Genomic DNA, 23,644 nt, shown 5'->3' on the forward strand with positions numbered 1-23,644 from the left:
CTCCACCACGGGCTCCACCAGTCTCCAGCCTGCAGGTCTCAGCACCAATGACCACCCATAAACCAGAGAGCAGCTGATCAGAGCCCTTGTCTGGATTTGGTTTAATTTGAAGGGTGTTTCACTGCAGCCACAAGAATCACTTCTGACCTCAAACTGGTCTAAGCCCATAGCAGACACCGTATCTTCACTATTAGGATGCTGAGATGCTGGCACAGGTTGCCCAGAGAAGCTGTGGCTGCCCCATCCCTGGCAGTGCTCAAGGCCAGGTTGGACACAGGGGCTTGGAGCAAGCTGCTCCAGTGGAAGGGGTCTCTGCCCTTGGCACGGGTTGGAGCTGGAGGAGCTTTAAGGTCCTTTCCAACCCAAACCACTCTGGGATTCTATAAAGAGCTGGGTCAGAAGCAAAAGGGATCAGCAGCACAGAAGTAAATTGAGTTTGGATCTGAAATTAAGAAACCTATTTATAACATACATAAAACCAGTTATTAACAGTGAGATTGGGTTTGGTTATGTTGCTTTCTTATCCTTTTAAAAGCATGATCAAATTAGCACGTTCATGTCTTTGCGCATCTGCTGGAAAGGGTTTCCAATCCCTCCAATCAATATAGCTCTTGGTGCTAGGATGTTGGGGAGAAAAACCCAAACTCTAACATTTCAAAGACACTTGATCTTTCTCATGTCCTTTTACCACCCTCTGCCTGTGTTTGCCTCGCTTAGGAAAACCAGCTGATATTAACTACACTTCATCCATCATCATGCACAGCAGCCAGGTATCAGCAAAGGGGGCCCAATTCCAGGAATCCACTCAATTGTATGAAAAAACACAATAAAAAATAACAATTACTGTTCAGAAAAGCAGTAAAACAAGAGGAAACCAAAGAAAAGACAGGAAGGAGGTTGGTGGATGGAGAATATGCTAAAAATAAGCTACAATCACAGAAGGAGAAAGAGAAATCTAGGTTACTGAGCGGTGATCAGACTCCTCTAAACATACTGTCTGCCACAAGCAAGGAAGACATAGAATCACACAATGGTTTGGGTTGGAAGGGGCCTTAAAGCTCATCCAGTTCTAAACCCTGCTGCAGGCAGGGACACCCCCACTAGAGCAGCTTGCTCCAAGCCCCTGCCAACCTAGAGCAAGAAGTTAGGGATGGAAGAGCTCCATCTTTTCACCTCGTTCCCCACATCCAGTCCCACCATCATCCCTTTCTGATGTCTTTTCTAACCTGACTTCAAGCGATGGCTACACCCAAGTACTGCACAGGAGGAAAGAGAAAATTCTGGACCTGCCACGTCTTTCCTTGCCTGGAGCTAGGCTGTGGATTGGGTTGGGAGTAGGGGGAAAGAACAGGAATATTCATAGAGTCATAGAATCAATTAGGCTGGAAAAGCCCTTTAAGCTCATCCAGTCCAACCATTCCCAGCTCTGCCAAGGCCACCACTAACCCACGGCACTGAGGCCTCATCTCCATGCTGTGTGAACCCTTGCAGGGCCGGTGCCTGCAGCCCTGCCCTGGGCAGCCTGTTCCAATGCCTGAGCACCCTCTGGGGCAGGAATTGTTCCTCAGCTCCATCTAAACCTGCCCTGGTGCAGCTTGAGGCCGGTTCCTCTTGTCCCATCCCTTGTTCCTTGGGAGCAGAGCCCAGCCCCTCCTGGCTCCATCCTCCTGTCAGGCAGTTGGAGGCAGCCGTCAGGTCCCCCCTGAGCCTTCTCTTCTCCAGACTGAAGAACCCCCCAGGTCCCTCAGCCCTTCCCCATCACACTTGTGCTCCAGGCCCTGCACCAGCTCCTCTGCCCTGCTCTGGCCCCGCTCCAGCTCCTCAATGTCTCTCTTGGAGTGAGGGACAATACTGGGGAAAAATATTGAAATATTGAGAAAACCATTGAAAAAAAGAGCATTGATTCCTCTAAATCCTCATCCTGAAGGGCTGTGAACCCGGATTCCAGGTGCAGCACTGGAGCTAAGAGAGAAGCATCACCTCTCTCCGACAGCAATTCCTCCCTCTCTCTAGCAGGGGAAAAGAAGCCGGTTACCTGCAAAGCTTTCCAAGACCTTTAGCTTAACTGCAAGAAGCCAAAGCCAAAATCTGCTCTTCTCTACATATAAGCAAGTCATTGGTTTGTCCCTCTCTGTTAGATAAAGCCACGGAGGGTGAAGGCGATGGGAAGCACTATCACACGTCAACCCCTCTGTCACCAGTGAGCCTTCTCCCTGCATCGTTGCCAACTGCAAAGGTGGAAGGGGCTCAGTTTAATTAATAGCAGGTCTCAGCAGACCACTGGAGGCAGTGGCACTTGTTTTCAGGTCATCTGGTCCTAATAGGCTCACACTGGGAGGTGATTTGTTGCTAACTGACAGCAGAGTTCACTTAATGAGGGCTGAGACCTTCCTACCCAACGTACTGAACCCCGGGGCTGTTTCGATGTTATTTGTCATCATCATTTAAAAAACAAAGCACAAAGCACTCGAGGAGATGCTGGATCTTAATCCAGGTATTTACAATAGAGAAATCACTCCCTGCTCTGCAGGATTTCCTCCAGGCTGCTCTGCATTGGGAATGGAGCAGGCAGGAAGTGCTGCGATGGATTATCAGGACACAAAGCTGTATCACACATAGTTGAGTCCCCAACAGCTCGTCTGTGGGGACACACTATAGGGACATCAGTTGCACATCTCATTTGTGCACCCTACACACTTCACTTGGAAGAAGACCTCCATTCCTGTATCAGGAAGCAGGAAGAATCCATGAAGGCTGCTGCTTTTCCTCACTCTCCCAACTCCATCAATGGACCTTAGGAAAGCTCCTGCCTCCCCTTAACAGTGCTCTGACCCTCAGAGCACCACAGCTACAAAACACTGCTACTAGGTGCCAAGGGCATCCCAGTGGAAGCCCAGTCTGGTGAGGCCATTGCAGCACTTTAATAGGAAGGTAGAAACCTCCTTTGGGATCCACACCACCAAAGGAAGGTTTCCTCTTGCACAAGCCTGGAATCCTGGTGTAGAGAACACCTTCCCTTGGAGTGCTTTAAAAGCTCTCCAGTGATGGACAGCCAAAGTGTGCAAGATAACCAGGCCCTGGGGCTCCTGCTGGAGATGCACCTACAAATCAGGAGAACAGATAAATCCCAGCATCCCTTACTTCTGTGCTTACTCCAAGCTCATTGTTCTGTACAGACCACCACCTGCTTCACCACCAGGGAGGAGACAGTACAACCAATGGAGATATAAACTATCATGGGACTATCAAGAGCTGATCTACTATCAGATGACTGTAAGCCACCAACAAGCCATCAGTGGTGACAGCCACCCTGCAGTAACAGCAGGTCACTGCTGCTTTGCTGTAATTACTTTGATCTACAAGTCATAGAATGGTTTGGGTTGAAAGGGACCTTCAACGCTCATCTAATCCAACCCCCTGCAATGAGCAGGGACACCTTAGAATCATAGAATAGAACCATAGAATAGTTAGGGTTGGAAAGGACCTTAAGATCATCAAGTTCCAACCCCCCTGCCATGCACCTCCCCAGGTGCCTTGGTGTAGCTTTTCACACTGCTTCAGAGAATGTTTCTCACAGTACCACGGATGGTGACACTTCTGCACTGTGAACCTATCTCTGCTTCACCTCCTTTGCAGCCAGCCTAGGAGGAACCAGAGCTTTCCAAGACCTGCATCAACTGTCCCAACACAGACATCACCTCCCACTGCCCAAGTGGTTTCCTTACCAAAGCCTGCCAGCTTCTCGGGGTGACAAACCTCTCCCAACATCACTTCTCCATGTCTCCTGCCCTCAATCCCCCCTGCTGTCAAAACGGAGAGGAGCATTAATGTCAACAACATGGAACCAGACATCAGCCCTTTGCTGCAGCTGCACTGGGGGTTGGAAGGCAGGTTGTGAGCAGCAGCAGCACATGGAGCTGGAGAGCGTTGCTTTACTGATTCACAGGGTGGAAATACCTGAGCTAAGGACTGAGAAGGCTTTCCTATGCTACACCAGGAAGAGTGGACAGAGTGTTGAGGTGGGTGAGATGGGGCCTCACATAGTACTTCAGCTGCAGAAGCTGGAGCTGGTGTGAACACATCTTCATGGGATTATGAAGGGTGGGAGCTCACACCAACACAAGGCTGCTTTGGTCTGCAGTGAAGGGGTAATACAAGTGATAAAGGGGAGCAGATCACAGCAACCAGTGCGCCAAGCCAGGGGATGCACCACTATCAAGGAGATGTGCATCCAATAAATGGACAGCTTCCATTTAAAACCTCAAGGTGCTTCTCCAACTCCATGCCCTTTGCAAAGCTGTCTGCACAAGAACAGAGATAAGCTTTCTGCAGGCTTCTTGCTGTCCACTGTGGCCATGGCGTGCCACTGACAGAAGCTCCTGCTTCCATAGTTCCCTTAGTGATCCCCAGTCTGCTCTAGACAGATAGTTTACCTTGTAAAGCCCATGTAGCATCTTCCTGAATGTGAATTGGGGAACCTGGGTACAAACAGCACTGTGAGCAGGCTGAGAACCATAGAATCACCACAGAATGGTTTGGGTTGATGGGACCTTAAAGCTCATCCAGCTCCAACCCCTGCCACGGGCAAGGACCCCTTCCACTGGAGCAGCTTGCTCCAAGCCCCTGTGTCCAACCTAGCCTTGAACACTGCCAGGGATGGGGCAGCCACAGCTTCTCTGGGCACCCTGTGCCAGCGCCTCAGCACCCTCACAGGGAAGAGCTTCTGCCTAAGAGCTCAGCTCAATCTCCCTTGTTTGAGTTTGAACCCATTCCCCCTTGTCCTACCACTACGGTCCACTGAGTCAGTCCCCTGAGGGCTGACCTCTTCCCATAGTAAAGTCTGTTTGCAGAAAAAAGACACCTAGAAAAGGATGTCTGTGGCTTGGGATAAAGGAAAAAAGTCTTGGCCAGAGGAAAAGAACTACAAATGCTGCGGGATCTTTAATGTCCCAGCAGGAAAGGTACAACCATCCAGCTCAGAGGCTTATTTGAAAACCCAGCGTAAGGAAGAACTTCCATAAGTTGCTCCTGAGAAATGTACCTGACCCCTTGGGAATTACTGACCCTGCTACAGATACCAGCTCGTGCTTCCAGGGAACCTGAGTATTAGAAGCCTGTTGAGTGCACCACGAGACCATGGGTTTAGCATTGTTTAAAGGTCCAATCTTAGAGATTACTTCAGCTATGACCCAAACACCATTTGCAGCTTGAACACCATCCGCAGGTCACTGTGAGTGCCTTGGTTCTTTCAATGCGAGGTGGTGACCCATCAGAAGAACATCTCTCAAAGCCTGCCTTTGTTCAGCGTGTTAGGCCCTCTTTTAGCCTGGATCAGGCTATGTCCCCCCCTGGTTAATGCACAAGTGGATGATCTGAGTTCACCCAGCATCAAAGCCACAGTGCGGGAAGCCATCACCAGTAGAAATCTCCTTCTGTTGGGAAGCTGGAGCATGCATGGACAGAACCACCTCACAGTTACAGTATTTACTGGTTATATAGACTGGATTCTGTCAATTATAAGCCAAACACGCTTGGCAATTCAAACAAACCTCTCAAAACCACTGTAAAGGAGCAGTTAGCAGTGAAACACAGAGATATAAAGCGTTACCCACTGCTATCGAGACAGCGCTTATGACAGCTCCCAAGTAGCCCTGGATGAACTTGGACGTCGGAGAAGGCTTTGGAAAGAGAAAACAAAACATATTGTCACTAAACAAACTCCTGGTTATTAAACTGCAGCTCTGCTTTTGGGGGGCTGTTTTCATTGTGCTTGTTTGGAAGCAGAGACAGGTTTCATCTCTGTCATATTGTTCTGTGACACATGGTCTGTCATGCAGCAGCGGCAAAAGAAAGGCAAATTGGAGCCTCGTGAGCAAGGTTAAAGGGACTGGAAAATTAATTGGCATCAGAAAATGATAATATTAATTGGAGCTCAAAGGAAGGATGTGAATGGAATTCAGCAAATGGTACAAAATGAGTTATTCTTATACACTAGTGACGAGCCCCAAACTCTCCACATGAAATAGCTGTGGTTGAAATGTTATCTCAATGAGCTGGATGGTTTCCAGCTCAGCTTCCTGTCTTGAGCTTGTAATGAATGATAAAGCAATGAGAGAGAGGAGGAACAGCCCCACTGCTTCCCAGCACCACTGCTGCTAGCACACACGAAGTCCTCAGGAGACACCAGGGTGATCAGGGAGCTGTCTTTTGCTACCCAAAAACCCAGATATCGCTTTGCTTTGTGCTCATTTCCGTATCAAATGCAACCATTTCACACCAGTTAGAACTAGATACTGGTTCAGCTCAAAGCCATTTAGTGTTACTGATGTGCTTTGAGTGATTTTGGGATCGCCATAGCATTCACAGCCGAGGTTTGACATGGAAGCCTATACAGGAGAATGGCCAATCTATAAACCCATCACTGTGTTAACTCCAGAGCATCTATTGAGAGCAGGGGGACAAGACTTCTGTTTCTGTGTTAAACTAGAGCTAACACACCACACACAGCACAGACATTGGGTCTCCTCACCTTTGTCGCGTTGCGGTTTGCATAGTTGACGCAGGCATTGTGGCTCTGGTTCAACCACTGTGGAGGAAACAGGAGACAGGCATAAACATAACTTCACACCAATAAAGGGAAAAATACCTATTAAAGGTGGGAATGCCGATGGCAAACTGTCCCCTTGGGCCTGCTCACAATTTGCCACCTCTTTGTAAAGGCTCCTGTATAACCTACATCTGATTTAATGCCCCTCAAAGGGAGGGACAGAAAGCCCAAGGCATCCATAGACCAGAGGGCAGCTTTGCTTCCCTGTTTGCTTGACAAACAGCTCTTCTCCTGGCCCAGTCTACATCCACACACCTCAGTTGGTCTCTCTTTTCATCAGCACCAAATCCATACTGCTGTTAAGAGGGAGCATTAAGCCCAGCACCCATTTCATAGAATCAGACTGGTTTGGGTTGGAAGGGACCTTCAAGCTCATCCACTTCCACCCCTCTCAGGGTGCTGAGGTGCTGGCACAGGGTGCCCAGAGAAGCTGTGGCTGCCCCATCCCTGGCAGTGTTCAAGGGCAGGTTGGACACAGGGCTTGGTGCAAGCTGCTCCAGTGGAAGGGTTGGAACTGGATGAGATTTAAGATCCCTTCCACCCAAACCAGTCTGGGTTTGTCATTCTAAAAGCAGGGGAGACAAGTTGCCTTCACAAACATGAATGAGTGTAGATGTCTCTAGCCACCATCCTACTCCCACAGCAGGTGATGCCACATGGCACAAGTTACAGCTAAACACACCAAACAACAAGTTACTGGCACGTACCAACATATTCTTGGTCCTGCAGTCTTTCTAACATACTAAGCAGATCCCATTCTGCTTTGATATTTCTTAACTGCATAATTCTCTATCATCACTTACACTGTAGACAATAAAAAGACATTCACAACTAAAAATAAGCCTGAAAAGAACTTGTTCTTTCATTTCAGTTACTGCTGAAATGATCCTTCACTGGCGTGTTTACTATGGATGTAACTCATTCACGTGCATCCTTCCCCCTCTTACTCTTAATTCCCAGAATTTTAATGGGAAGCAACACCCACAGCTCCCTACACACAGCCAGCCAGGCCAGGCTGGACGGGGCTTGGAGCAAGCTGCTCTAGTGGGAGGTGTCCCTGCCCATGGCAGGGGTTGGAGGTGGATGAGCTTTAAGGTCCCTTCCAACACAAACCAGTCTGGGATTCTGTGATTTACACCCATACAAAATGGGTCCAAAAAGCTGATTTTGTGATCCCAGAGTATTTTTCATCTCCTTTGCAATGGCACAAACTGGAAAGCAGACCCAGTAGTTTGCTTATAGACCTCTTCTAGACCTACCAAACCTTTCCCTAATTATATCCAGCCACATCATCTCCCCTTTAACTAAAGCACTGCCAATGCAGCATAGCCACATGTATCTAGACAAAATTCAACTGCTTCTTTCCACTCCACCCCATTCTCCATCCATTTGGACATTACCTGCCAAAACACAGTGGATGCCAGCGTCTGGTTGGGCAAGAGAAGACCAACAACCTGCAAGAGAAGAGATCTGGTCATTAGTAAATGCGTTGTTGGTTTGCTCTTGATGCTTTTCTCGGCATGCAAAGAGCAAGCTTATTTCTGATGTCTTGAATAAATGACCTTCATTTATGGCTTTACTGCACTATAGTTATTGAACTTCCCTTCTGCCTGTTGTCTCTCAGCTTTCCAGTGGTGAAACTGGGCAATAGAGCTGCCCATGCAAGCTTTGCTTCTTGTTGCTTGCAGCACACCCTGGAAAGAGTCTGGCAGCAGATAATGCCCAAAGATTAATTCATTCAAATGTAATCACTTCTTTATTCCAGGTATTTCTGGAGGAGAACATCAACACTGCTTGAATGCAAGAGCTCAAAGTTGTTGCTATTGGCAGTGAAAGCGGGGTCATTCTTGTTTTCCTTTGGCGCATTTGCTCTTTCAAGCAGAAGAATGGAATCCGACTGGAACATCTGAAGACAGGAGTGACACCTGGAAGCACTTGTGCTCCTGTTTGGGAGCCTGGATTTTGCTTTAAGAGAGAATCATGGATGTGTCGTACACAACAGAAGAAACTGAATAAGAGGGAAAGGATGCAAAGCATGGAGACTCCCAACAATAAACCCCCAAAACACAGACAGGAAGATGAGCTCGTGGGTAAGAACCACAGAATAGTTTGGGTTGGAAGAGACCCTCAAAGGTGATCTAGTCCAACCCCAAGAAACAGGTAAGGTGAGATACTTCCTAACATCATTGTGCACCTTAACTCGCAGAATGGCTTGGGTTGGAAGGGACCTTCAAAGGTCACCTAGTCCAACCCCGCTGCAATGAGCAGGATGTCTAATAGTTTCCGAAGATGACATCCTTCTTGTTGCAAAATCATCTCTGCTCTTTGTGATGAGTATAAAGGCTGAACAACTAACTCCTCCTAGTTCCAAACACATTTATTGTCAGGACACTGATGTGAACTAAAACATCCCCGAGACATCTGGACAAGAGGGCTGTGAGTTCATTCCCACTCTCAGACTGTCTTTTGTGCCATTTTCTTTATTGCTAAGAAGAGAACAAACATCCCTGCTTGGACCACTGAGAGCCTGCTGCAAGGAGGGATAGGCTAATGCCATCTCCCCACATCTGCAGCAGCATCAGTTGAAGAGGAGGCAACCTCTATGCTTAAGGACAGAAGAGAGAAATAACAACAAACAAAAGGGTAATAGGGTTGGGAGGCCTGCTTTCATTTCCATCTTCGTTCCCTTCTCCTCCTCCTCCTCCAGCTTTTCCTCCTACAGCCTCTCGTGGAGTTACAGCTACTTCATACACTGGCTGAGCGCCAACCCGTGCAAGTTACACTAATTTACCACTTCCATTCAATATGGGGCTCTTGTCATTAATTACTCCAGCGCTGGTCTTAGCCAAATGAATTCAAGAGGCAATGAACTTCCTCACCCGCGCACTGGCTTCTAGCCCTGAAGCCACCGGGCTAATGAGGCTCTGGAGGAGAAAGGGAAGACTCCAGGCAGGCACTTGCATTGTCAGCTGAAGCTGAGCGCCGAGGGAAATAGAAGAGGAAAATAAATAAATAAAGAAGAGCACCCAAAATGTGTATGACTGAAAGAGGCACGTTTAAATGCAAACTCTCCATATGTGCAAGAGTCTGTCAAGAAATGTACAATTTCACTTTTAATTACTGTCAGGGGGAAAAAATAACTAAGAAGGAAAACAAAATAGGCAAAAAGCTTCTAAACACTTAGAAAAGTACCAGCTATAATGTTTAATTGCCTATCAGGTGTGAAGGGGCTTTCGTGGCACCAAGGATGGGGCTAAAGCCACTGCTTGGGCATCCGTGGGCTCTGTTCGTGTTATGAGGTCTCCTCTTGAAAGGCCCAAGTCTGCATCTCCATATTAACACCAAGGTCTTCTCTATGGACTTTGAAAACTCAACAAGACCCCTCCATTTTTAATGGTTGGGGAAAATAAGGTGCTGAAAGAGGTGGGTGGCAGCTGGGAACATCAGCACAGCTTTGGCTCCATCTTCACTGCCCGTTTTAGGCTGAATTCCCTACACGCAGATAAATCTTCCTCCTTAAAGCCTTCCATCCCTGGGATGAAACCCAAACCCAGAGGAAAGTCCACAGCCCAGCAGCTGCCCTGCACATCTTACCCCTACAGCAAAGAGAGATGATCCCTGGCAGTGTTCAAGGCCAGGTTGGATGGGGATTGGAGCAAGCTGCTCTAGGGGAAGGTGTCCCTGCCCATGGCAAGCGGGTGGAACTGGATGTGCTTTAAAGGACCTTTCTAACCTAAACCAGTCTCTGGTTCTATAATGGGAGCGAATGGCTTTGCTCTCCCTCCTGGGCTGGAATCTCAGAGGGCAAACACAGACTCTCCCTACACTGACCTATCCCCCATGCTGTCCTCACTCTGCAACTGATCCCATGATCGAACCAGGAGCTTGAGCATGGAAAGGATGGAAGCTTAAATGAAAAGCAAACTTGTGGGAAGGATAAACAGCCACAAGATTTGATGTGTCAGGGGAGTAGCTGCTTTGGCCAGAAAAGAAACGATTATCTCCAGCAAGACCTTAATCTCTTTCACAATGAGCTAAACCAAACTGAATTAGTTTGCATTAGCTATAGGGGGAGGAAAAAAACCCAAACCAAGATGTATATCGGCAGCATCGCGGATTGACTGAGAGGCAGTAAACCTGGTAATACATTCTCTGATCACATCTATGCCGGGTGCTTAGGTGACCCTCAAACCCTGGGACAGTGACACCGGAGGTGAGGACAGCCACACTCACACAGCCAGAGCCCACCGCAGGCACGTTGAGCCTCTCTTGAGGAAATCCCATCCCCCTATGTGAAATGCAAGACTCAAACTGTTTTTATGCTAGAGCAGGCTGCCAATTTTGTCACTAAATTTCACAGATCGATTGGCATAAATGTTACATTTTAATTTTAACATTTGAAACGTTTGGGTATGGGGTTTTTTTTTCTCCTCCTCTTTGTAAATGACAAGAGGTTCCAGTTTATCCTTTACAGCGAGTGAAATTGGGCTCATCTGACAGCTCGCGGCTCCTCTGACAGCTCTGGATTGGGGCCGATTTCATTGTCAGTTTGAGCGTTAACTCATTTTTGTTTAACCTTTTCTTTGAAAATGCCCCATACAAAGTGCCCACCGAGCCCTCTCCCTACCACAACAGAGTAATGGATGTGATGGGTTCTGCTTTTAGGTGCTGGCAACCCCGCTATCGCCGGTCCGCAGTGATTGGCACCTTTAAGCAAGGACCATGCCACAGTCCACTGGGTGCAGGAGGTCAAACTGAGCAGATTTTGCTCCTTTAACCATTTTAATACATGTGATTGAAGAAGCTGAGCCAAGAACCAGTGGCTCTGAGGACTTTATGGCACCAACGTTGAGCGATTTAGGGCAAAACTCCATGCCTCAGTTTCCCCATTCATAAAAGGGATTAGTTAATGATTCCCATTCCTGAAGCCAAGCTGCGGTTTCAGCAGACAGGCAGAATTATCCCCCTTCTGGCTCTCACTACCGAGAGCACCCAAATGCTTACACATCCCACAAGAACAAGTACCAACTCCAAGCATCCTCAGCAGGAACCCCACGGAAAGCACTCGCTGTTGTAATTAATCGAGACGGGAGCGCACGACACGGGCCTCGCCGTGCTGCAGCTCATCACGTTCAGGAAGAGACTTGTAAAACATGCAAATGAAACCCCAAAACAGAAACAGAAGTGTCCAAAGCTGAAATCTGAGAGTTGCAGAAGTTGCATTTTGCAGGCAATGAGCTCATCTCGGTCTTCCCTTTTCCCAGACGAGAAAGATGAAGCTGAAGATGCTGCACGGGGCTGAGTGAATGACGTTCAAGAGATGAGTAACCTCAAGCACAACATGCATAGGGGCAGGTTTGACACGGTGAAGACCTTGCTAATGTGCAATGGGAACCCTTGTGGGAGCCTGTAGGTGGCATGTGGAGTGCTAAAAGAGGCATTTCTTGGTACTTGCAAACAAAATGGGGAGAGATGTTAAAATACTTACGATGGGTGTTCCAAAGGGAATGTAACCTATGAAAAACAAAAAGAGATGCATTCATTTTAATACATAGCTTTGGGATGGAAAAACATCCTAGCTAAGACACGGATCAGGTCAAGGTAGCAGACAAAGCCCCATCCCTGGCAGTGCTCAAGGCCCAGTTGGATGGGGCTTGGAGCATCCTGCTCTAGTGGAAGGTGTCCCTGCCCATGGCAGGGGTTGGAGTTGGATGAGCTTTCAGGTCCCTTCCAACCCAAACCATTCCATGATTCAAACCTGGCATGATGGGCTGCATTCACTTCCACCAGCTCTTCACCACTATGGGGACATGGACTGATGCACCAAGCACCAGCTAGAGCAGGTTCCTGATTTTTCCTCATCTCCTTCCCATCCTCCATCTGCTTCTCTTGGGCTGTGGTCTAAGACTGCCCCTGAAACATGTATCATCTAGACCCTAAAGTTTACTCCAGTAAGCCCAGTCTGTTCCAGTACACAGCATTGGCACTTCAGAGGGCATCCTGTTGTTGAGCTGGGCTCAGCAGCCAGCAAAACCTCACATCATCAGAAGCAAAGGGATGAGAGCTCAGACCAGGAGCTGCTCGGTCCGGAGCAGGAGGAGCTTAATGCTGCTATCTGAGCTGACCTAGTGGCTTGCTGCCATGGGAAGGGGGAGATCCTGCCCCCCTTCCCAAGCTCAGTCACACAATCTGTTCCCTTCCTTGTGCCAGCTCTGTTGCTCATCAGACCCTCCCACAACCTACCCTCACTAACCCAGGAGAACACTCTCCAGCTTTCCATGCCCCTTCCCTTCTTACTGAGCCTGGTCCCACCACTACAGCATGCCAAAGCCGCTCATGAAGCCACCTAACAAGCTGCAGAGCCCATGCCAGTTAAGGAGCAGGACCATGCCACCAGAGGTGGGATCTTCCTCCTTCACCATCTGCTTTATCAACCTCTCCATGAGTGATTTTATACCAGGAGAGCTCCTTTATTTCTAGGTCAGTAGAAGAAGCAAGAGGGTGTAAGCTGAAGAAAGTGCAGTTGCATCGTGGAAGAGAAAAAGACTATTTAATCACAGGTCTAAGTCAAAGCTCTATATTAGAGATAAGCCTTTACCCCAAATCCTATTGAGTGCCACAGAAATCAAATGCTTCACATTTTTCCCCTGCTAAGTCTGCCAATTTCTGTGCTAATTATAATCCATCTCTATGACTTCCACTAGAAGGTCTCAATATTCCTGAATTAAGCCTCATGGATCCAATTTACAGTCAGAAAAGGGGAAAAGACCTGAGAGGAAGAATAATTAAACAAAGAAAGAAATATAGAGCCAGCAAACTGCGGGTCCTGGCTTTTCTTCCCTCCACTTCACCCTCAACGTCACCCTTCTACAAAGAACTGGAGAGCAAAACCCATCAACCCCGTTATATTCCCCCTATGCCCAGCATTCAGGTGAAGATGCTCCCGCAAAAAACATGGGAAAAGCCCTATTTATTTAAATAGGTCCTTTGGGAAAAAGCCAAAGCTGAACTTCCTCCTCAAGAGAGGTGCTATTCAAGCCACAGCAGAGGTAGCTGTAGACCTGTGCATGGCAATGGGACATCCCAAAGCAGGAAGGAGAAGGCAAGCAACCTGGATAAGCCACAGGAGAGCTGATACTTCCTGGCTCCCACTGGCACATGGTAAAACAGGGCTCATCCCATTCTCTCCTGGAAAGTAAAACCATAAACTGGTCACTGGGCATCAAGCTTTGCTATTTGCTACAGGATTAACATGCCCAATATAGTGTTGGATACCTCAAAAATGCCAAATGCTTGAGTTCACATTAGAACCTCTGATGGAAAGGAAAATATGAAGCCCTAAATCTTCCATAGGTATTTAGGATCCCAATTGTCCTCAGCTGCAAAGGGATTGGGGCATTTGAATTATTTTCTGAGCTTAATCTAAACATTTATAGGCTGCAATTCAAAAACAGGAGGAAAAAAGAAGGGATTTTGTACATATTCCCAGTAATATTCCTGTTGGCCCGGCTGGGACATACTCTACCTGACATTCGGAAAGGCATGAAGATGGTCTCATTTGTGTCGGGATGGATGATGGCCTGGAAAAGAGACAGCAGAGAGACAGGGTGAAGGCCCAGCAGCAAAGGCAGTGCTCAGCCTCTGCAAACAGCACCTTCCACCAGCGAGTACTCAGCACCCTCCTTGCTTTTAACCAAGGGACTTACTGTTCAAGAGCCTCCACCAAACCTCCCACCACTGCTTGTCCCTCTCCAAGTCATTGAGTATAAGTTGATAATGTAGAGTACATCATTTAACCTGAAATACAAGAAGTGGCTCTTTCTTGGTACCATAATGTCCCCCAGTGCTACACCTTAGCCCCAGGGGGAGAAATGTAGATTTAGGATGGTAAAAGGGAAACCTGTTTCCTGCCCCTGCCTGTTTTCAGCATCTCCACTGAGGTGCAGCTCAATGTCCTGGCTAAAACACTGCTCTTCAGAAGGAAAAACCCTTGCTGAGGCAGAAGGATGCGGAGGGCAGGGCTGCCTGCTTGGTTGTAAATCACTTTATGATGCTCAGAAAGCAGAGGGGTGCAGGAGACCCCCGTAAGGACTGGTGTGGCTGTGCCTCGAGGGATGGATTCACTCCGAGGAGCATCCCCACCTGCAGGTGTGTCTGCATGAGTATGTTGTAAGAAGCCTGAAATGCTGCTTCAGGACCTGAGGTGGGATAAAAACCCTATATGTGCTGTCCTCTCTGGGTGTCACCATAAGGGTCACCCAAATAAAACCCCCTTCATGTGCCACAGGATTTGGATTTGCTGGTTTATTCGACCTTTATGTGTAACCACAGCCCCTCAACCAGCGCTGGTGGTTGTGGACAACCCAATATCCATGGAAATCCTAAATGTTTTACTAATAAACAGACAACCAAGGTCACTTGGACCATTTTTCACCTCATTTTACAGGAGGTTGCAGTGGCATTAAGTGGCTGGGGAGGAAAAAAAGCATCCCCAAGTGATCTGGGATTGCAGAGGAGGGAGGTACGACACAGTTCCAAACCTTACCAAGGAACTGTCAAACTATTTTCAAAAGACTGGAGACAAGAAATCTCTTGACTAGACAGGAAGGAGAAAATGAAGACATCAAAATATATAAATACAAAGAGGGAAAAAAAAAAATCAGAGCCTTTGGTGGCAAGTGTTCGCTGCATTTACATTCCTGTGGCAAGACAAAACAGCGACTGGCAAAGTCAATAGCGGAGAAGAGGACAGCGACACTTAGCAAAGAGGGAAGAAAACAGCAAGGGTTGACAGTAATCATCAGATAGGAATAAAAAGGGTATTACCTGCTTGATTTTTTGAGCTCCCCACAGCTAGAAAGAAAGAAAAGAGAATATTACATATAAAAACCAAGCAGTGAAACCCCAAGTATTCATCTTTGAGCTGTTGTAGTGAGTGAATGACTGCGTTTAAACAGACTCGTCTTCAGCATCCTTCCTGGATGCACTTAAGGATCCTTGAGACACATTGAGCTCCTTCATATGTGTTTGGCCAGTCCGACCAGCCAGGTAGAGATCATGTTCTTTCTACATAGAGTGATAAAGAGCAGCAGACAGACTTTGTGCTCCGCTCTGAGCTTTACAAACTGAGAATCATCTCGGTAACAGCCACAAGGAGATCTCAATGTAAATTTAGCACAGCCTCTCCTTGGACGAGCTTCCAAAGCTTGCTGGGGAACAAAGGTGGAGCAAGGAAGCCCTGCAGGGAAAGGCGCCGCGCGTCTCTTCACATCAAACCTGGATTCAGAGTAAAGCACCAGGAGTTCTCATGCTTCACAAGGGAAACGCACCGCAAAGCGCTCGGCAAGAGGAAAAATCTCAGCTAAAACTCTCACGAGCGCCTACTGTGATTTACTGAGTGCCGCTCAGCAGCATCCAAACACCCCAGATCTGGCTCAGGCAGTGAGGATCTATGAGCACTGGGGAAACAACATCCCATGTGAGGTGCAGGTAGAACTAATGAGGAGGTGCACAACATCAAGAGGTGCTTTGGCATAGATGTAAACCCATAGTTTGCCCCCTGCCTAATAAAGCCAGAGGGTTCTCCTCCATGAATTACACCCCAATGCAAATTATAAGCTCTAAAATACGAATAAAAATCCTGATTTTGATGTCTAAAATTCCAGAGTCGGATGAAACCCCAGGACTCCTGTAAAATACCACCATAATCATTGCTTTTACTATGAAAAACCCTTCCGTTCAGCTCAAGGCTGGCTTCAACATCAGCACCGGCTTGTGTTCCACCTCTGTCTGACAGCCTCCAGCGCGGTCTATTTTTGCTCCTCACACAGGTACTTGGAGCTGTTAAAACCACCCTTTAACCTGCATGTAAGGGAAAATAAGTAGAGAATCCACCCGAGCCAGGAGACTGGCTGTTTGCTGGCAAGGCACCGTTGCCAATCTCTAAACCACCCTCGTGGCTCTTTTACATCTTTCCAATTTGTCAACATCCTCTCGCATCGAGGACGCCAGAAACCAGACAAATGATTCCAACAACAGTTGTAGCCGTGCCAAAGCAAGGGTAGGCTAACCTGGGAGTTCTGCTCTTGCTGCTGATGAAGGCAAAGACAGCGATAGCTCTTTTTGCTTGGAGAGCTCAGGATTACCCACCAGAATCCCTACACCAGTGCCATGCCCATATTCTGCAACACAGGCATCCACCTTTAAGATGTTATCATTAGAATCCCAGAGTGGTTGGGTTGAAGGGAGCTTAAAGCTCCTCCAGCTCCAACCCCTGCCACAGGCAGGGACCCCTTCCACTGGAGCAGCTTGCTCCAAGCCCCTGTGTCCAACCTGGCCTTGAGCACTGCCAGGGATGGGGCAGCCACAGCTTCTCTGGGCACCCTGTGCCAGCGCCTCAGCACCCTCACAGGGAAGAGCTTCTGCCTAAGAGCTCAGCTCAGTCTCCCCTCGGGCAGGTTCAAGCCATTCCCCTTGGCCTGGCCCTACAGGCCCTTGTCCCAAGCCCCTCTCCAGCTTTCCTGAGCCCCTTCAGGCACTGGAGCTGCTCTAAGCTCTCCCCAGAACTGCTCCATCCTGTCCCCCCCAGCCTGTGTTTGTGCTGGGGATTGCCTCAACCTATGGGCAGGACCTTGCCCTTGCCCTGTTGAAGTCCATGAGGTTCACACGATCCCATCTCTCCAGCCTCTCCATGTCCCTCTGGATCCCATCCCTCCTCTCCAGCACATCAACTGCACCACACAGCTTGGTGTCATCAGCAAATTTGCTGAGGGCATTATCATTATGGTATAATTTAAGCCCTGTTCTGCCTTTCTCACCCAAGGCTTAGCACCTTCCCCAAATATAAACCCATTAAAATACTGTTGGAATAAGGAAATTGCTCTACTATAAATGGCATCGATTCGCCCCCTGATACAGCAACCCCAGTATTCCACTCACAAATCCAGCTCTCACTCCAGAATTGAAGCTCTGTGATGAACTCCACTACGCATGGTTACTGGAGTATCTAAATGTCACAGGTTTCATGCACATATCCACAGGGCTCTTCCCTAAGGAAAACTTCCTTTTGAAGGAAAACTATTAATCTCCATTCTACAGTTAAAAAACAGGGATTGAGGGACACAAAGATGCAACTTTTGCTGTTGGCAAAGACGTGTCTACCCTCACCAATCCTGAAATCCAAAGGGTCGGAGGCTCATGCCCAGATACCTACAAGAGGTTTTCTACATCCAGCTGCCCATCAGCACAAGAACTTCCACAGGGTGACAATGGAAGTCAATGGGGTGACATGGAGCTGCAGGTGACTCCCCAAAGCAACCATGTGGCTGCCCAGGTCTTGCCTATCTTGGATGTGAAAGGAAAACACAGGCTTTTCCTCTCCAGCTACAAGGACCAAGTACAGCAAATAGGAAGAGGGCTGGTTTCTGAGCCAGCGCTACGGCTTTTTTTGGTCAAATTCTCTCATTTCATTAATTGAGCCCAATATTTATGCATTTCCCTGCTGCAGTGCAAATATTGTTAGAACATGGGATTTCATTACTTCTCAGAAAGAGACTTTGCAAGATGCACCTGATGAGTCACCTAACGCTCCTGCCAGCTCATTTTCACTTCCTTATCCTCTAATTCCTTTTCTGTCTGCAGCATCCCTCAGGAGCTCCAGTGCTCTGGTGAGGCTTTGCCAGCTGGGGGGGCTCGGTTCTGAAAGCAAAGCTCTGCTGTTGCTGGGGATTTCATTCACGCTCTCTCCGGCCACCTTGGAGCAGCAGCCGGGTTCTGATCCCATTTACACACACGTGAATGCAAAGCATCAATTGGAGCACATGGAGTGACTCCAGATTCGTGCCTGATTTATGGTAGATTCAGGTCTGTGATCTCTAAATATAGTGAGCCTGTACTGGGTGGGTGTCCTGTAACAGATCATCTTCCTCTGCATCAGCTTTGCTGGATAATACACATCCCTGGCAGTGTTCAAGGCCAGGTTGGACACAGGGGCTTGGAGCAAGCTGCTCGAGTGGAAGGTGTCCCTGCCCATGGCAGGGGCTGGAGCTGGAGGAGCTTTAAGGTGCCTTCCAACCCAATCCTATGGTTACTGGCTCAGAGCTACACAGAGGTTTTGCCACCATTCATATTTGTGTGCAAGAAATAGGGGTTTACACCAATGAATCCCAGAGGACAAGAGTACAGGGGCATTGGAGCACTGTTAACATATTCCACCATCCCCCAGCAGCATTAGCAAGCAGTAATGGACAAGTTTCTCCAGCCTGTAGCCATTGCATCCTTTCACTGGGACAGAACGGGCCCTGCTTCATGGAGATGTTATCACTGAATGGTTTGGGTTGGAAAGGACTTAAATCTCATCCAGTTCCAACCCCCTGCCACGGGCAAGGACCCCTTCCACTGGAGCAGCTTGCTCCAAGCCCCTGTGTCCAACCTGGCCTTGAACACTGCCAGGGATGGGGCAGCCACAGCTTCTCTGGGCACCCTGTGCCAGTGCCTCAGCATCCTCACAGTAAATATCATAAACCCTAGAATCCCAGTGGACTGGACCTCAAGGATCATCTGTTCCAACCTGTCCAGGCAAAGCATGACCTAGACTGCATGGCACAGCACCCTGTCCAGACCATTCTTAACAGTGTCCAGTCTTGGGGAATCCACACCTTCCCTAGGAGATTATTCCAATGGCTGATTGTTCCCACTGGTCATGGAGGAATCAGGTCCAGGACTGTTTGCAAGTGCTCGCAGCATCACCATTTCAGAAAGCTGCACTCCCGAATGAGGTGTCCATCCATCCTTCCCAGGATTCTGGTTTTCCCTACAATTTTTCAAGGAAGGGATATTCACCACCCCCAGCAGAGAGCTTCAAAACGCTGGGCTCAGGAACTGAACTCAGTTATACAGAAGCATGCCACACTTAACAAGGGTATCGAACACCGCCACCATCTAAAGCGAACCAAAGCTGCAGTAAAGAGCTAGAGACTAGAGCAACTTTTGGGGAACAGATAGGATCTTTCCTTGACAAGACATTCATTAGCACTCCTTATTTAGCAGCAGAATTGCAGCTTAGAGATAGTTTTCCCAAAAAAGTATTTATTTAAGGAATCTACCCAGCCCCAATCTATTAGCTAACACCTGCCACCACAAACACAGTACAAAGGGTACCAGTTAGCTTTAAAGCAATAACCTCCCTCTTGTTAAACACAGTAGGATTTTGTGTTTGTGGAATCAAAGATGGGATTTTTTTCCCCTTTACCAAAAGTTTCCCCAGGATTAGAAGCCCATGTTAACAAACTGCTCACCCTTCTTTATAGCAGGCTCCAAAGCTCCAAAAACAAGTGGCCAGGTCCACCCTACACAAGTGTATTGACTATCCATCACATCTACTGCATTGCTGAAGTTGGCCTTTGCTGGCTGTAGGCAGGAGAGCACCAACAGATTCACACAACCTACTTCCACGTGTTGCCAGCAGCCACCTCCCCGCAGTCAATGGGGACACAAGGGCAGATTTGATGCCGGGAATCTTTAGTAGATGCTCTAACGCATCCTTCCTTCAACTGCACATTCAAAAGGATCCAAGTCCCTTGCACAATACAGTAGTAGACACTGAAATGATCTTAAATCCATGGGGGTGTGCTCTGGATATGCTATGTCAGGAATCACTAACTCATAGAATTAGACTGGTTTGGTTGGAAGGGACCTTAAAGCTCATCCAGTTCCAACTCCCAGCCATGGGCAGGGACACCTTCCACTAGAGCAGCTTGCTCCAAGCCCCATCCAACCTGGTCTTGAACACTGCCAGGAAAGAACTCTATGGAGAAAATCCCTTCCTGATTAACCACACATTAAACATTAATGACAAGACACAGCTATTTCAAAGACCTAATGGAGAGTATATAAGCTCTATGCATACGAGAAAACATGCCAGTTTAAGCAAAGACTAAGTGGTCTACCTGTGTCAGACTTTGCACCATCACAACAGTTTGCAGATTTCCTCTAGTATAGACCATGCTGAAGAGGAAATACTCCAAGGAATGAGTACTTTTAGTTAATTTACTTCATCTGTCCAGTCAAGCATAGACAGAGTTGCACCTCAAAATCTCCTCCTCCCTTTCCCACCCCATCAGGGAGGTTCTAAGCCTTTGAGACCCTACCTGTACCCGCAAAACCTTGTTTTTAATAAGGTAACAGCCTGGAGTTGGCACCCCATCAGAAACTGCCAGTAATTTCACACCCCAGGAGTCACAAGGTTTATTAAAGCAGAGCTCAGATTATCTATCCCACGCTGAATTCCAAATATTGGGTGTCGGGAGCAGAACGTGTGATGCAGCACAGCTCATTCTCAAGAGCTGTTTTCATATCTGTGGCCATTCAGAGGGAGAGCCTCCAACAGATGCCCTTTCCAACAACCCCAATTGTTTAAATGGTACAAAACCAGAGGAAAACAGGAAGGAAAAAGCAGCCCTTACTCCAAAGGTGTAACTTACTGTGCTTGGAGAGGTCACTGAGGAACACTTCAGAGCAGCAGCAGGGATCTGGCATCATCGAACCATACAATAGTTTGGGTTGGAAAGGACCTTAAGATCATCTAGTTGCAACCCCCATCACATCAAGCGATAGTGATGACTCTGAGTGAGTTTTAATTTTACTCTAGCTCCCTTGAGCACATCTTTATCTCTGCTGGTGATGCCCCTATTGATGCTCCACAGCACCCTGTTGGCTTTCATTGCAGCAGCCGCACACTGTTCACTCCTATTGAGCTTGTGTCCCTCAGGACTCTCTCCACAGACCTGCTCCCAGCCCAGCAGATCCCAGCTTGTGCTGCCCTCCGTGATTGTGTTTCCCCAGGTTCAAGACCTGACACTTGTCCTTGGCTCAAATTGGATTTGAGTCACGATGTAAAAACATCCCAAAGCATCAAGCACCCAGTGCTTGTACTGCTTTTGGCATGGATTGCAAAGATACAGTTTCTTTAGATTCCAACCGGAATTTCATGAAAGTTGAAGATTTTATGTTAGAACATTTAGGAATCCCAGATTTAAGCATTACAACTCTTCCAAACAGATCTGCAAATCCAGCTGAAAACATCTGGCCCTTCCTCAGGGCCACCAGCTTGAAGCAGAAGCACTCAGCAGCAGCTCCACCACATCCCATCATCAGGGTTAGCTCATATCCATCTTCATTATAAGGTTAAACACACTGGAAAACTCACATGATCCCTTTTCCCAGCAGTACCATGGGACATTTCCCACTAAAATTGCTCCTTGCAGCCCTTTGGGTGAGAAAGAAGAGTTTGCATCAAAAGCAGCTAGAGAACATGCATCCATGGCCTCGCCACTGAAACAGGAGGTCCATTCCAGACAAGAAGCGCCTCTCATTGATATTATATCACTGTTATTTCACTACACTTCTCAGATCCTTTAATGTTGTTAAGTTTCCACTGTTACGGATGAAGACCCACCCCAGAACCTCTCAGCAGCTCACATGAAAACAAAGAACTATTCTTAGTATTTCACTGACACTAACCACCATTGCCAAAGCCAAGGTGCAGCCTAACAGAGCTACAACATGTTCTGCTTCTCTCTCCATCAGGAGTGCGATTACTACCTGCTTTCTCCCACTTGTCTCCAGCTCCAGGCCCCAGATCTACTTCCCAAAAGGTGATGCTTACCATAGAGACAAATGCACACCCCAAGCTCCAGCCAAAGCATTTGGCTAGGGCTGAATGCTTTTAGCAAGGTTTAGAGATCTACAGTGGTGGAATCCCAAATCCTTCCATTCCACATTTAACATCACCTGATGTGCTTAATCCCACCTGCTAATATATATGGAATCTGATGGTGGTGGATGGGGCTTGGAGCAACCTGCTCTAGTGGAAGTGGCCCTGCCTGTGGAGGGGAACTGGAACTGGATGAACTTTAAGGTCCCTTCTAACCCAAGCCATTCTATGGTTCATTCTATGGAGTCTGGCTCTACTAATAAACATGGACAACAAGGTCACATAAACTATTGTCTGCCCTTGCTCCTCAGTAAGAAACTTCAACAATGAACCTTTTACAACCCTGATCCTAATAATCTTTATGTTAAAAAGGTTTCAGCTCTAAGGTGATAAAGCTCAAATGCTCCAACACATGTGATAAACCACAAAGGGTCTCTACGCATTTTCTGCCCTGCATCTAGCACTGAAATAAGACATCACAAGAGGCACCAGAAGCCACTGCTTTCCTTGGATGCCAATGGAAAACGCATTCCTGGTCCCAAGCGTTGTTGAGTCAGAACACCACAGGCTGCTGCCCATCTGCAGGACCATAAAACCTTCAAACAAATGAACATGTTGAAGAGCATCAGCTGAGATACCCGCACAGCAGCAGGGTGAGACAAGTGCCTCGGCGTCGGGAACTGCATTGTAAAGCACAAGCCATTCCAGTGCAATGCACAGATTTGCACAGCTACAAACCCAAGTGTAGGTGGAACCAGCAGCAAGTCCCGACTGATAAAAAAAGATTGCACTTAAATAACACTTTGCAGCTTTGCAGCACTCAATAAACATTAACTAATTAATCCTCACAGCACTCTACTGGGAAGACTTAAGCAGAATAAGAAGCACTCGCTGAAAAGCATCACTTGCACCAAGGGTGGAGAACTTAGATGCCATTGCATCGTTTAAAAGCACCTTAGGAAGCCAGGCTCGCTGCTCCAACCAGGTTGCTCAGGAGCAGCTTTGTTCCAGTTTATTTTAGCCATACAGAGCTTGTAAATCTTATCTGATTTGTAATCTAGACGGGATTTAGATAAACTCTTAATCCTCAACTGATGGGATGAAGCAAAGCCAGTTTGTAACTGAGTAAGAGCATCAACTTTACCATCTAACCTGGTTCCTTTAAGGTGTGTTAACCTTGTACCTTAGTTCCCTGGGTGCCTTTTGTCCTCTGACAGACTGGAAATGACACCTAAAGCATTCAACTCATCTTAGACCATCTCACATAGCAGCAGAAAGAAGGTTCAAGCTCAGCCCTAGGAGCAGCTACTTTCTTGCCAAGGAAA

The 23,644-nt window shown here is 47.6% G+C and overlaps 1 protein-coding gene across 3 annotated transcripts in view; it reads right to left on the reverse strand.

Annotated features, from left to right (window-relative positions):
* SFXN5 (sideroflexin 5) overlaps positions 1–23,644 on the reverse strand; it is a 100,349-nt gene that overhangs the window by 46,520 nt on the left and 30,185 nt on the right. For 2 of the 3 annotated variants that reach the window (XM_061351967.1, XM_061351965.1), the window contains 6 exons: positions 15,434–15,460; positions 14,133–14,187; positions 12,096–12,121; positions 8,008–8,061; positions 6,530–6,586; positions 5,613–5,678 (listed from right to left, as the gene is read on the reverse strand). In XM_061351967.1, the coding sequence (XP_061207951.1) occupies positions 5,613–5,678; positions 6,530–6,586; positions 8,008–8,061; positions 12,096–12,121; positions 14,133–14,187; positions 15,434–15,460 (285 nt within the window). The remainder of the gene's footprint in view (positions 1–5,612; positions 5,679–6,529; positions 6,587–8,007; positions 8,062–12,095; positions 12,122–14,132; positions 14,188–15,433; positions 15,461–23,644) is intronic. The other variant, XM_061351966.1, reaches the window with a different exon arrangement.

Source organism: Neopsephotus bourkii, unplaced genomic scaffold (genome assembly GCF_033783945.1).
Source record: "Neopsephotus bourkii isolate Nb327-2 ecotype Australia unplaced genomic scaffold, CSIRO-AGI_Nbou_v1 NB_616, whole genome shotgun sequence".
NCBI lineage: Eukaryota > Metazoa > Chordata > Aves > Psittaciformes > Psittacidae > Neopsephotus > Neopsephotus bourkii.